This window comes from Montipora capricornis, chromosome 2 (genome assembly GCF_036669925.1).
Source record: "Montipora capricornis isolate CH-2021 chromosome 2, ASM3666992v2, whole genome shotgun sequence".
NCBI classification, from domain to species: Eukaryota; Metazoa; Cnidaria; class Anthozoa; order Scleractinia; family Acroporidae; genus Montipora; species Montipora capricornis.
The window spans coordinates 40,615,485-40,629,213 of NC_090884.1; the positions used below are offsets into that span (position 1 = coordinate 40,615,485).

General features: G+C 39.4%; 2 protein-coding genes across 2 annotated transcripts in view; one reads left to right on the top strand and one right to left on the bottom strand.

Moving 5' to 3' along the window:
• Positions 1–3,231: 3,231 nt before the first annotated feature.
• LOC138021434 (uncharacterized) lies at positions 3,232–10,531 on the top strand. Its single transcript, XM_068868314.1, has 10 exons — positions 3,232–3,465; positions 3,721–3,932; positions 5,394–5,458; positions 5,566–5,670; positions 5,820–5,961; positions 6,860–7,591; positions 8,375–8,453; positions 8,611–8,679; positions 8,830–8,921; positions 9,727–10,531. The coding sequence occupies exons 1-10, from the start codon at positions 3,232–3,234 to the stop codon at positions 10,406–10,408; spliced, it is 2,412 nt and encodes an 803-aa protein (XP_068724415.1). The 3' UTR covers positions 10,409–10,531.
• A 1,518-nt stretch (positions 10,532–12,049) lies between these two features.
• LOC138021503 (sulfiredoxin-like) overlaps positions 12,050–13,729 on the bottom strand; it is a 2,513-nt gene continuing 833 nt past the window's right edge. Inside the window, exon 2 of the mRNA XM_068868400.1 lies at positions 12,050–12,647. Coding sequence (XP_068724501.1) covers positions 12,438–12,647 — 210 coding nt within the window. The 3' untranslated portion in view covers positions 12,050–12,437. The remainder of the gene's footprint in view (positions 12,648–13,729) is intronic.

Sequence of the window (13,729 nt, forward strand, 5' to 3'; positions counted from 1 at the left end):
AAGTTTCTTTTTCTGTCAAGTGTTATAAAGTTTGACAATGAAATGAGCGAAGTCAAAACAAAGATCACAATCGCCCAACTCTTGTTTATGCAAAGTCAAAATTTACTCTCCAAGACGCGTACGACGTTATTTATCACCAGGTAATTCCATCATTTTGGAAATAGCAGCTACTTTATTATTCATCTGCGTCACAAGTTTTCACTGATTTTGGGGCTCATTTTGTTGAAACTCAAGCACGCTTCCAACAGGCCTGTGAATCCTTCCTGCTTACAAAGCAATACTAAAAAACTTCTCCCATATCACATTTCAACCTTAAGCTCGAAAATTCAATACACAACATGATATTATAATTCACAAAGGCAGAAAATACCACAGAATCCTTTTCCAGCGAAAATTTTATTGAAACAAACAACATATTTGCTCTTAGAGGCGAAAACCTCTTCCTATTTCATTGCGTGCGTGAAGACAAGACACTCAATTGTGTCAAATTACCATGTACTTCAGGTAAACACAGCTCACTTTGATTTCGTCTCGACGGGCGATAGATTGTTGTCGAAGTCCAGTACTCGTCGCTTTTGAGATTCATGCCTAGTTTATCCAACTGACTTTCCATTATTGAGCTCCATAAGGGTATATTTTGTTTAAGGATCCACTAAAACATCATTCGCGTTGCATGACTTTCGATGCCATTGCAGGCTAAGTTAATCCGGTTCTACTGTGTCCACAAGAGCAATCTACGCAGTTCCACTACCCTCTCGATCCTAAGAAAGTACGCGCAGAAGGCTCTATACACAAAGACAGTACTTACCAGGGGAGTGACAGGCAAGACTTTTACCGACACGGAAAAAAAAACAAAAAAAAAAACAAAAAAAAAACAAAAATAAACAAAAAAAAAAAAAGAAAACAAACAAACTAAACGTAGACCTCGACTGGGTTTGCCCATAGGCAACCCAGTAATGAATGCTTGTTTTCACACTGATACCCGTGGGCGGGGTGACGATGACAAATAATTTGAGTCGAAATATGTCACGGAAAAATAGGCCTGTACTCCTTTTTTGTGTAATTTTGTCTAATTGCCAATTTAAATATATGTTTCTGTACATAACTATGATATATCAGACAGAAGGTAGCTCTCTTTCTGTTTGTTCTCTCTCTATTCTTGGTTTGCACTCACGTGATTAGACGGGCATGTTGGTGTGGTCACAATAATAAAGCCAGTTTTTCGCTGTTGTTCAGTACACCAACATGCCGGCCAAGGCGTCCATTTTCAAATATGTACTCGAGAGAGCAAAATTATGACAAAGGAAAAGGAAACCAGACCACATACAAGGGAGTCATGTAAGCCCGTCAACCCCATTTGACACTCTTGAATATTATATTTTGTTCCCCCTTGAGAGTGTTTATATTTTTCTTTTGCCTCTAATTTTTGGGGGGGACCCCCCAATTTCTCATCAGTCCCCCTCAAAAGTTTTCGTGAACACTCTCTTAGGCCGTAATCCACGAACGAAAGTGGTTTCTTGCTTCAGCAGAAGTTCGTGGGGAAGGATCGAGTGACGAAGCCCTAAGAATGTCTGCGGAAGGTGCTATAGACGAGACAGACCTTTAGTGCGCAGCCTTCTGAATTGGAGGTTGCCAGTTCGATCCCCGTCTCATTCCATCGACGTCTGTTTCGACTTTCCTCTGATTCGCGTAGCTGTAGCTTTGAATCGACGGAGGAAGGGAGGGGCGAAAGGTGCGCACCGAGGGCCACAAGCTTCACTTGATTACATATCCGCAGTTCAATATATGATTCATTGCAAATATCATTTCGTTCTTTAATTACATCTAGGCTCAACTGGCAGTCGACCAATAACGTCACGAATAAGTTGTCCAACGACATCTACGACTGGAGATTTTATAGTATCTGCAGACGTTACCCAAATCACTTGACTTTGAGGATGACTTCTGCTCAGATTGTCGAAACTTCAGTGCTTTTCTGGACTACACTCACCCGGACGATCGTACGCCCCTCCCCCCCGTTCCCCCCCCCCCCCGTTCCCCCCCCCCCCCCCCCCCGCCACCCTCCATGGTGACCTGCGGCTTCCTAATACAACTGGTATTCTGGAAGAAAAAAAACGTCACCAGTCCTATTCTGGATCCGCCCCTGTTTTAATGCAAGACACATTCGGTGACATAATAATTTTACGTTTAAAAAATTAATGACGAACCACACGATTTAAGAAAACAACAATTTTCAAGGTGATTAGTAAGGTGTCCGCGAAATGTTAGTTTGGGGTGGCCAGACATGCATAGCATAAATTTTCAGTTTCTCATAGTTGAATTTTTGTGCAGGGATTTGGCCGTTGCTGTCCGCAAGGCGAGAGTTCACTTCATTGTTCTGTAATAATTACCATTTGCGGAGAATGTGGCAACAACACTTTGTTAATGAGACCTTGAAATTATTTTGCAATGTGCTAATTACCTGATTTACTAATAGCTGCAACTCGATGTGTCAATTTGATGACAGGTTTTAGAATTCAGACCGGCATTTTCTCGTTTACTCTTCTCATTGAATTGACGTTCACTGAAACAAAGAAATTTTCATTCACATTTTTAAAAAGGTCTTTTTAAAAGGAGACTCGCGTGATTTTCAACTTCTGACCGTACTGGTGATCTTAACTGAATTTAAAAGCTGTTAGTGTAAATGAAATTTGATGTACAAAAACTTGTCCTGTGTCCGTAGTTTCTTGACACAATAAGAGTTTAGGGGTATAAGGTTTCCTGATTGTTTTGAGAAAATTTTAAAAACGCACTTCAAATTCCTGTCATACTCGGAGAAAGGCGGTCTCAAATTTCCAAGAAAAACTTTCGTAACTCGAAGCATAACGCATACCCCCGACATAAACTCTTTATTCTCCTGCCAACCTAAAAACAGAAACTTCCCTTTATTTGGCAAATACGATACCGACTTTTCTTGTAGTTTGAAAATCTAAAGGTGAGTTGAACGTTTCTGCTTAAATCATGTGACCTTTCAATTGCGTGTGATTGGCTTGACGGCCATTTAAATCTACGCGCCCTATCCGCGCCAAATTTGAATAAAGGCTTACACGTGAATGCCTGAGCTTTTGCCGTGAGAAAAATCCGAGCAGATTAACAAAGGCCTAATCTTTCCTCTTGCTGACACCAGAAGCTGTTCGCGTAGCGACAGCTGGGGCACACATATTTAGGAATTTCGTGGCAAATTTCTTCATTATGAGCTCCGTGAGACGAAAACTATTCAAAGAAAGTTCAAATACTTGGACTACCGAAACAATCGCTGAAAAGCAAAACAACAACATAGTGGAAAATGGCCCGACGCAACTCGTCGAATACACCGTTGTGAGTGAGGGGGATTCTGCCTTCAAAGCACAACTTGTTGAAAATCCGCCCGGATCAAAAACTCCGCAGGAAAGTGTGTTTCGACGAGGGGCTTCGTCGTTCACGAAGGTAAAGATGGCGCTCTTAAAAGCTTGAGTTACGCATTTCACTTTCGTATAAGGTCACTTTACACAGTAAATGAAGCTGTGGATTCAAAAATGATTGATATGAAAGTTCCTGCAATCAAAGATTTCGTATATTTTTATGATAATTTTTACTTAACGACCAAACCGTTGAATCATGCTTTCACTCAATTTTTTCGCTTGGTGCATGCGTACTTAAATTACCGTGCTTTTACCTTTCACTCGTTGATTATATTTCCAGGATCTTGAAAAAAGAATCCTGATCGTTCGTGAAGGAAGCGACGATAGACTTGCCAAGCAATGGACAGAGTTACAGCAACTCGAAGATATTCAAGTGACAAGTTGTCACAGCGCAGAGTTGATTTCAATTTGCACCCAAGAAACATTTTTGTTGATCTTCCTGGAGATGTCGTCAGTTCTTGGCCATGCTCAGAAACTGTGTTCAACAATAAGGTTGGCTAAATACTGATTGTATCGCTTGGTTTGATAACATCAATGTACACTGGCATTGCAAGAAAAAGTGAATCGGAGGTATACCAGGGGCGGATTTAGAGGGGGGCCGAGGCGGCCGCGGCCCCCCCTTTCAGTTCGTCGGAAAAATTTTTTTTGTCAAAATATACAATAATTTTATCATTTTGTAAGCAGTCTGTTGGAGCTTTTGATTTTTTTAGCTAAAGCGTGATTTTTCGCTAATAGTATGACCAAAGTTGTGCGAATAAACTTACAGGCGTTAATATTATCCTTTCGAAATGAGGAAGAAGACTGGATGCGAAATACTTGTCTACAGTCAGCCTATCTTACAGAGACTGTAACAACGTAAAATCTTAATGCCTATATACATAATCATATATATTTTGTGGCTTTGAAGCGAAGAGTCAAAAACCATGCATAATTATAACCATAACTTATAAGTTTATTCAATATGGAATCCTGATACATTACGTTCCAGATATTGCACCAGAGTGCATGTAAGAGTACCCAAATTTTCAAAATTTCTGGGGGGGCATGCCCCCAGACCCCCCTAGAAAGTAGCGCCTAAGGCGCTACTGAGGCGCGCTAACGCGCTGATTAGTATTCTTGTTCGGCCCCCACTTTCAAAAAATGCTGGATCCGCCCCTGTATACGAGTCTGCATCGTACAGAGCCGGGGCGAAATTCGTTTGTTGCGCTAACATGTGCGTGCCTTTGCAGCGGACAAATGAATTGAATATAAAGCTAATTTTTCCGTGAGAAACGCTTTCCTCTTGGACTCTCTTTGGAACAAAGGCTAAAATTGAAACGGCCAATTAATGAAACACAAGGTTCTGGACAGACCTTGTAATAAATGCCCAACTCCCCTGCCCCGCCCTGCCCTTTATTAACAAGAACCCAGGAAAAAAGCTGCTACTAAAAGTGGAACGGGGACGTGGGACTTGGGGACTCGGGGACGTGGTACGCGAGGACTTCGGAACTCGGAGACGTGCGGGGATTCGAGGACGTGATAAACAACTAACACCTGACTTTTGCACTGAATTGGTAAAATACTTTTTTTGAGGGTCAAATGTAAAATAATCTAATATGCTGGAGAGTTTGTCAGACCAGTAGCTAATGATTTCCAGTGTCCATGGTTCCTCCTTGCCTATTTTACAGAGAGAGCTCTGGTCAAATGTCCCCGCATCCCCATGTCCCCGCGTCCCCACGTCCCACGTCCCCGTCCCACGTCCCTGTCCCACTTTTAGTAACAGCCCAGGAAAAGTACCTCTAAAGGTGAAGCTAAAGATGGATGTTAACAAATTGACAGTTAACAATCTTGTTTGGATGATACAGTATCTTTTAATATGGTCTCAATTTAATACTGAAATTTATGACATCTCTCCATAAAGCAAAAGTAACAATTCTTCATGCAGTTTACTTGTAATGATTCTCTACTTTACAGGTACAATCCCAGTTCTCTGAATCGCACTGTTGCTATTATAGGGATTATGGAGGAGGGTAGTAAAGGTATGTTAATTAAACAAGTTCAATGGACAAGAAAATACCGTTTTCATTTATACATTTACTGAGTTTCATTTTGTCCTTTAACAAGCCATTTGTCCATTATTTTACAGATGACTTTAGCTCCTATGGATTAAATGACATTATTCATTTACCGATGTCAGAGAAAACTATGAATCAAGTTTTGCTGAAGTGGGCTGGGCACAAGTCATGTGAAGGTAATACATAGCTGATTTTTACGCAGTGCCAGATCAAACACCGAGGTTACATGTTTTCATGCATACATGATGTCGCCGGCATCGTTCATAGTCATCTTAAGAGAATTGAAGAAAATAATAATAATTATGGTTCTCATTAATCATTAAAGGAATGCCATTGACTCCATCAAGTCCTGAAGACAGGGTTACAGTAGCAGCAGTGTTAAAAGCTTCAGAAACCAGCAAAGAAAGTAAACAACCATCAACGTCACTTCCACATTATAACAATCCTGGTATATCACCATCAATTCAGTAAGTCAATTTAACAATGAAAGCTGGTGGTTGTTTCAGAAAATTTACTAGAATTAATTAATATTATTGTCGTACTTCTTCACTGTGACAAAAAAACAAATTTTACTGTATTTACTTCGTTTTTTTCTTGCTGACCCCAGCCTTCCATTTTTTCTACTGTCTGCTGATGCTGTGTGACCTGTTACTTTACATGGTGCCTTGGAATGGGTGTGGGAGGCGCGGTGGCCTCGTGGTTAGTGCGCTCGACTCCGGATTGAGTGGGACAGATTCGGGTCCTGGCCGGGGACACTGTGTTGTGTTCTTGGGCAAGACACTTTACTCCCACAGTGCCTCTGTCCACCCAGGTGTATTAATGGGTATCGGCGAAGTTAACGCTGGGGGTAACTCTGCGATGGATTGGCATCCCATCCAGGGGGGAGTAGAAAAACTCCTAGTCGCTTCATGCTACAGAGATAAGTGCCAGCCTGATGGGCCTTCTAGGCTCGTAGCAGACTTTACCTTGGAATGTATTGTTTTGTTTATGTGCTAATTACACTCACTAGCCTCGCTCTCAAGCCACATTTCTTTTGTATTTTGTGCATGCATAACAGGCTAGTGAGTCTAATCAGCACATAAACAAAAGAAAATTTTTTTGGCCGCCATTTATGCATTCGGTCTATAGAAGCAGGCTTTTTTTCAATATGGAGGCACCTAGATTTTCAAAAAATCTAGCTAGATGAGCTTCAAGTTAGTATTTCGTCAATCATAAGATGGATTATGATTAAAAGCTTTCAGGGTATACAACCCAAAACAATTAAATGGACTTGAGTAACTTCCCACCCTCCCTAATTCCTAGTTATCCTTGACCAGTGAAAGAGAAACCTTTCCCAAAATAAATCCTTTGGTGATTTCCTTGCAGACAAAGTTGCAACAGTAATTCTGAGGGCAGTAGTTGTGTCACTGAGTCTTATAAGCCATCTCAACTGCAATTAAACCAATCAGTCCCCTTCCATCAGCAGTCTTTCAACAATGTCCAGGGTGGTACCAGCAATGGAATCCCAATTTCCAACAGAGGCTTTGTCAGTCTGACACAGAACAATCACACCACAAATGACAGTGGACTGGGACAATCTGCTCACACACAAGTCACATCAAATATTGCAGCACTACAACACTTTGTTCATGCAGGCAATTCATACCAGGATCAACAACCACCATCTCTGTTTTTGTCAAGGTCTGCACCAGAACACATTCCCGTTCACAGTGGACTCGTGCCTGCACATATCACCAGCATGGTAAATCCTGTTTATCCACCGGATCATCCAAACCAAAGCTACATCTACCATAATCAGTCCGTGGATCCTGGCAAACAGAACAATGTTCCTCACTTTCTTCCCACCAACACACCATCACATTACCCTAGCATACAATGCCCAACTTCAGCAGGATTGATTTCCACTAATGATGCTGTCAGCACATCAAAACCTGAGCAGTCTCCAGCATCAACTCAGGCCCCATCCGAGTCCAGTAGTAGCAAGGGGGTTGGCAGTCCTGCTTACATGATAAGTGGTGCACTTGGAAGCAAGGATATGAAAATTACACTGTTGCATGAAGACCTATCAAAACACAGTTCTAAAGAAAGAATCCGTAGGTATGCGTTATACCTGTCACTAGTTACTTTTTTATGTTCATTTGCTACCAAGTTGCTGCTGTTTGTGATTAAATGGTTCTTGACATTTGTAAAAAAAAAAAAAGCAAAACGAATGATTAGTGAGCTCAAATTTGTCTTAAAGATTAATGCAGAGCTCCATTAAAAAAAACTGGTTCTTGATAAGCCTGCATAAAATCCCACCTCTTTGGTTAGCCTTCAAAATGCCATCATTGTTGTTATTTGCCAAGCACAGCCTAATCCCCCCTCAACTTAGGATTATAAGATTTAAAAAGAAAATTCCATGAGAATTTAGTAACTCTGAATTGAACAAGAAATTGAGCACCAAAGTTTCTTCAGCCATGTTCCTTTTCTCCATTTCCTTCAAATAACACTCCATTTCATGACTTAATTTCATCCAGCTTTGACTATTTTTGCTTGTCTTATTTTTTTAGAATTTGAGTCATTTTTATTCAACACCCAGTGTTGCCATTGCAACTTAATAAGGACTATACAGTAGACTTCTACAATTTATTATTGTACTCCTATCTCCCAATCAGAATGGAGTAACTGAATGGAGTGTATTTTTGTATTTTAAAAGCCATTGCATTGGTTAGGCATGCAACCCTTTGATTATAACTTGTGAGGATGAGGGAAGAATGCAAACTAGTCGACCAAGGTTTTGTCTGTAGACACATGCAAAGTTTATCTCACCTAAAGCCACAATGCCTAATTATAAAAATAAATAGGAAATAATTCTACTAAGCAGCATCAATCTTTCCACAGGGAACGCATTAAGGAAAGTTGCGATCAACTCCGTTTCTTGCTACCAAGTGTGGCAGGGAAAAAATCTGATATGGCTTCAGTAAGTTACTGTTGATGATATGGAATCAATTATATGTTTGTCTATTAACTTTTAGCTAAGAGCTAAAATCAATAAAACCAGATGTTGAAGGTGAAATTGGCAGTGGAGTCAACAAGATCATTTTTGCATTGAGTCTTGTTATTTCTCACTATACTAGATCCTTGAAATGACAGTGAAGTATGTTCAAATGGTCAAGGAAAGACTACCACCACCTGTGCTTCAAGAAGTATGGTAACTCTGTTATTTATTAGTACACATTATGTCTCTCTTTTTTTTTTTTTCAAGAGGTACACATAAACATCCAGTCCATCTGCTGCAAGCTTACGTTTGTTTGATTCCAAATCACTATAATTTTTTCTACACTAAATCATGTTAGATTTCAGACAATATCATTGACACCTCTCCAGTACTCCCCAGGAAAAGATCAAACAGAGACACATCAACTGGTGTGAAACAGGGGAGACCTAGGTAAGAGAAAGAGTTGGAACCTGAGTCCTAAATTTACATCGTGGTTGTGGTGTCAAGGTACCCGACTTAAAAGCCAAAGGTGCCAGTTTCAATTCACTCTCCAACCACCCTTGCAAATGCTGTACACAAACAGGCTCTGGCAAAATCAGGTTTTTGACTCTTATGTTTAAACTAGCTCAGCTTGGTAGCTAAGTAAAGCTAAAGGAGATACATGTACTTGCTGTTACCTTTTTAATCAGTCTTAAGTTGTAAGTTATCCCTTCAAATAATGATTATTATTTGGCTTCTACAATTTGCAGAATTCTTACATTTACATGTACATGTACAGGGTAGCACCAGAAACCCATAAGGATTGAAACGTGTAACACGCGTTCACAGCTTCCGAATATTCAGTGTGAACTGATTGGTTGAATGTTTTGAACAGTGCTAAGTACCATATTTGGAAACCCCTCGCTCTTGTTGTCCCAAATATGGTACTTAGCAAGTCGAATATTCAGAAGCTTGTTTCCTAGCACACAAGGGGCCGTTACACGTTTCAACCCTTATGGGTTTCTGGTAGCACTTGATAGCTTAGTTACAAACGGTTGGCCCAAAACTGTACATGTCAGTTATTGTGTACCGGTATATGTTCAGAGAGGTTCTTTTCATGCAAATAGAGTAATTGAAACACTGTAATTAACCCATTGACTCCCAGGGGTTCGAGTAAAATCGTCTGGCCTTAGACAGTGAGAGTAAAATACTAAGACTGGCCGGTTTAGGCCAGTTTGGGTGTCAAGGGTTAAAATTACTTTCAACACTGTTGCAGACTCACACCCCCATCAAGTATCCCGACCATTCACGAAGCAGCACCAAGGCTGGCCCATCCTTTACAACCATTTTACATGAGGCCAGCACCATTTCAGCCCAAAGCTCCTACAATAGTTACAACAACAGGACCCATGTATGTACCACACCTTCACATGAGACCTGGACATGAACACCCACAAATTCCTCTGCAACAACATCTTGTGCACCCTCAAGAACCACCAGGCTTTAGAACAGCAACATCGCCTCCATCTGCATTCAACAGCTGTAGTGCAGCACGGAATATCAGGAGTGCTAATGTAATGCAACACATTTCACCACATGAGCATACCACAATGAACCTCCACCAAGACTGCACTGCACCACTTACCTCATTTCATTCCAAACACATGTACCATGGCAGCCATCAAACAGTTCCACCACGTGGCCACAGCTATGACATGCCACAACAGTGGAGTTTCTTAAAGTTGCCAGCCATTGGAAATATTTTCCATTCTCTGAGTTCAACTACTTTGAGTCCGGGAAATTCTGAGCCAGATTCATGCGAGTCAAACACCTCCTCCCCTAGTAAATCGTCTTCAATGACGCTACCACTTTGGGAGAACAGTGGCAGCATGATGGGCAACAGGGCAGATCACCCTCATTTGGAGAGTCCGACCATGTACAAGGGCACGTCCATATGAAACCAAGATTAAAATAACTGCTGTGGTTGTTAACAGAACAACGCAAATTATGAAAAAAGGATGACAAATGCAGTTGTAATGTCTGTGTGGTACAATCTCAAAAGCCTTTGAAATTTCACACCAATTAACTACTGCATCACAGGGAAATTGTATTTGAATTTCAACCATAGTAACCATTGTAAGTCTTGAATGCACAAGAAATTTTTAAAGATTGCTTTAAGGTAAAGGAAGGATGAGAGTCCACAAGTTTTTAACACAGTCAGGAAAGAGCTGAAGAATTCCATTCACGAGGAGAGCAGGCTTAAACATTGTTTACACTGTTAGTTTAAAGTTGGTGAACTCTGATTGGTGCCAAAAAATTATGGTCCTTTGGTTTCGCTGTAAGTTGGTATTTAAAAACATGGACTATAGGATGAAAAAGAGGGGATGAGTAAACTTTCCTTGACCTTTTAAAACCTGTAACAGTTTTTAACAAAAGTACATACTCTACACTCTATCTTGACTGTTCACACAATGTAACAAAAAGGGGACATGACTCATGAACCACCCCCCACTGGTGAGTAAATTCTTCTGATATTATAGACAGAGTAAAATCTATCAAGTGTTATTCCTAGGAATCAGTGAGTTAAATAACTACTATGACCAAAATCTCGCTTTACGCTTCCCTTTTTTCTGAACAATTGAAAATTTTCGTAAATGAAAAGAAAAGACAATTTTCTTTTGGCAACTAGGTTGTGTGCGAGTGCTTTCCAGAAAGCACAGGGTACATTGGAAAAGCCTACCTTTTCAAAAATGGGTTTTAATGAAGTTCCATTACTACATCTCGGCACAAGCATTTTGTAATGTCTTGTCCACAAAAAGAGAAAAGTAAGAAATTTTAATTCAACTCAGTGAAATACCTTTAGGTAAAAAGACTTGTTGATTTAAGAGAAAATTATTAAAGCATGTGAAAGAATAAAAATAAATTTGAAATTATTTTTGGGACTCTGCAAGAAAAGTTGAACATGTTCGCTTTAAACAGACATTGCCATGGTTCCTCCAGCATTTTATGAAGTTTATGGGAAAAAAACGTAATTGCTTGTAAAGAAAGAACAACGCATGACATTGATCAATATGTCAAAGTATATCCTATTGAATGGAGAAAAAAAAGACTTCCCATTTTACAAGCAATATTGGTAATGGAAAGTAAATTAATTTTATTATATTAATGTTGCTGGCAGGATAATCACAATGAATTTAATTCTGCATTGCTGTTACAGAAAAAACGTTATTTAAGAAGGCTTATGTATAAGAGATTACTATAGAGGTTACTCTCATTCATTTCCATCTGGCTTACTACTTTGAATACTTTTGGAAACATCAGGCTGGATTAAAAAGAAAGCTTCAATCACCTGAAGTTCTTTGCCTAGAAGAAACAGTTCTTCCAAGATTCTTGACATAAGCAGGTTGCTTCGGGTGCATTTAAGATGTAAATTATTGGCACAAATATTTATAAAAAAATAATTTTGTCACTGTTGTGTTCAAGACAATATTACAAAGATATTTATAAATGTATTATAATAGCAAGTCTTATTTGGATAGAATGTTACTATTGAAAGTTTGTATTTAACTTAATTATAGTTATCTAAAAAAGAGGAAACGTTTACAAAAAAAACAAATTTTATTCTGGCTGTATTATTGCCACAAAAAAAAATTGTATAATTTGCATATCACGATGGACTTTTTTTGTTACATGATTCTACAATAATTTGTGTAATAAAACATCATGACTACACTTTTTGTTTCCTTGTTGATGATTGTTTTAATTGACGATATGATGCAAGACTTTAAAATTAATCAGCCATGCGCATAAAACAGGAAACCTAAAGAACTAATTAAAAAATAAATAAATCTGAAAGACAAGTATAAAATTAAAAATGTTTTACATCAAAGGGGCTACATGACAGAAAACTATATTTTCCTTACAGTTTAAATAACTTAAATATCAGGAATGAAATGTACAACATTTTTATTAACAGCACTGAAATTCTCATTTTAGGTCAGGTATGGAGGATCCCATGTGCACCCTAAGGTTTTCAATGTTTGACTGAACCAGCTTACAAGGAATAGTTTTTGTGTTAAGCCTTCTGTATGCTTCAAACCTATGGCATCCACCAAATGAGAAGTAGTAATCACCTCCCTCTCTTCCCTTGATCCATAAAATATCAATCGGTGGTACTGTGTGTCTTAAATTCTTATCCTGAAAGCAAGCCAAGGGTTTATGTCAAGGACATTAAAAGGGACAGTGTCCTGAATCTATTTTTACATTACTCTCAAATTCAAGGCTACAAGCCTCTTTGTACCAGGAGAGCAAAAATAATGCAAAATTCGTCAACAAAGTTTTATATGGAAGGCTCATCCTAAAATCAATTACATATCTCCTTTTGGTTGTTGGGAATGGTCAACTTGTTGACAACTGTGCTGTAAATTGGTTTTGACCAAATAACCCTCAAAATTGACAAGAAAGTGTCTCATTAAATAGCCTTCCACAGACATTTGCACGCCATAAGGTGGAAATTATGATCAACAGTTTTTGTTTGGAATTTTGGCAACTTTGCTGACAAGATCACCTTCATTCTGAAGATGCAAAACTAATATCTATAGTTCTTATGAACCATGGTTTGGTGGGGTTCCCATTTTTCTGAGAGTGTAAAAGTTATTTCTCGTTCATGTTTTGGCCCAGTTCTTGTACTAGGGCCGAAAACATGATCATAATTTATACTGTTGTTCAAGAATTTTCTCCACCATCTGAAAACACACTTAAATTACCATTCTATTGATGAAAAGTACCTATTAATAATATTAATCAAAAGTTGCAAAACTGGAAATGGTTGTGTTTCCTCAAGGTCATGACTGTTATTAACACATGCCAAACATCTTGTTACACAACTAATTAGCGCAGTCCATGGAACAGGGCAGCTAATACAAAGTCCCCTGCTGATTGGCTTAGAAGACAATAGACCAAAACAAACAAGCAATCAACGATGGACCCTAACCAGCTGCATCCTATCTTGAGGGTGGGGGGATGGAACAACAAAACAATTGGGGAAGAAGAGAACCCTTAACATTTTGTTCAGTTAGAACTGGCTCATCCGATTTTGGAAAGTTACTTTGATTTTCACAGGATGTTGTTTCAGTATCATGAAAACAGAGTGCAACAATGGCTGACTTATTACACTCTTTGGTGGGAGGTGCGGTGGCCTTAGTGCGCTCGACTCTGGATTGAGTGGTACGGGTTCGGGCCTGGCCAGGGAGGGCAACCCTAAAACCTGGAATCCGGAA

Coding starts and splice junctions, on each gene's coding strand:
- LOC138021434 (XM_068868314.1), top strand. CDS start 3,232: ATGAGCTCCGTGAGACGAAAACTATTCAAAGAAAGTTCAAATACTTGG. Junction 5,962..6,859: donor GGTATATCACCATCAATTCA/GTAAGTCAATTT, acceptor ATTTCCTTGCAG/ACAAAGTTGCAACAGTAATT. Junction 8,922..9,726: donor GTGAAACAGGGGAGACCTAG/GTAAGAGAAAGA, acceptor ACACTGTTGCAG/ACTCACACCCCCATCAAGTA.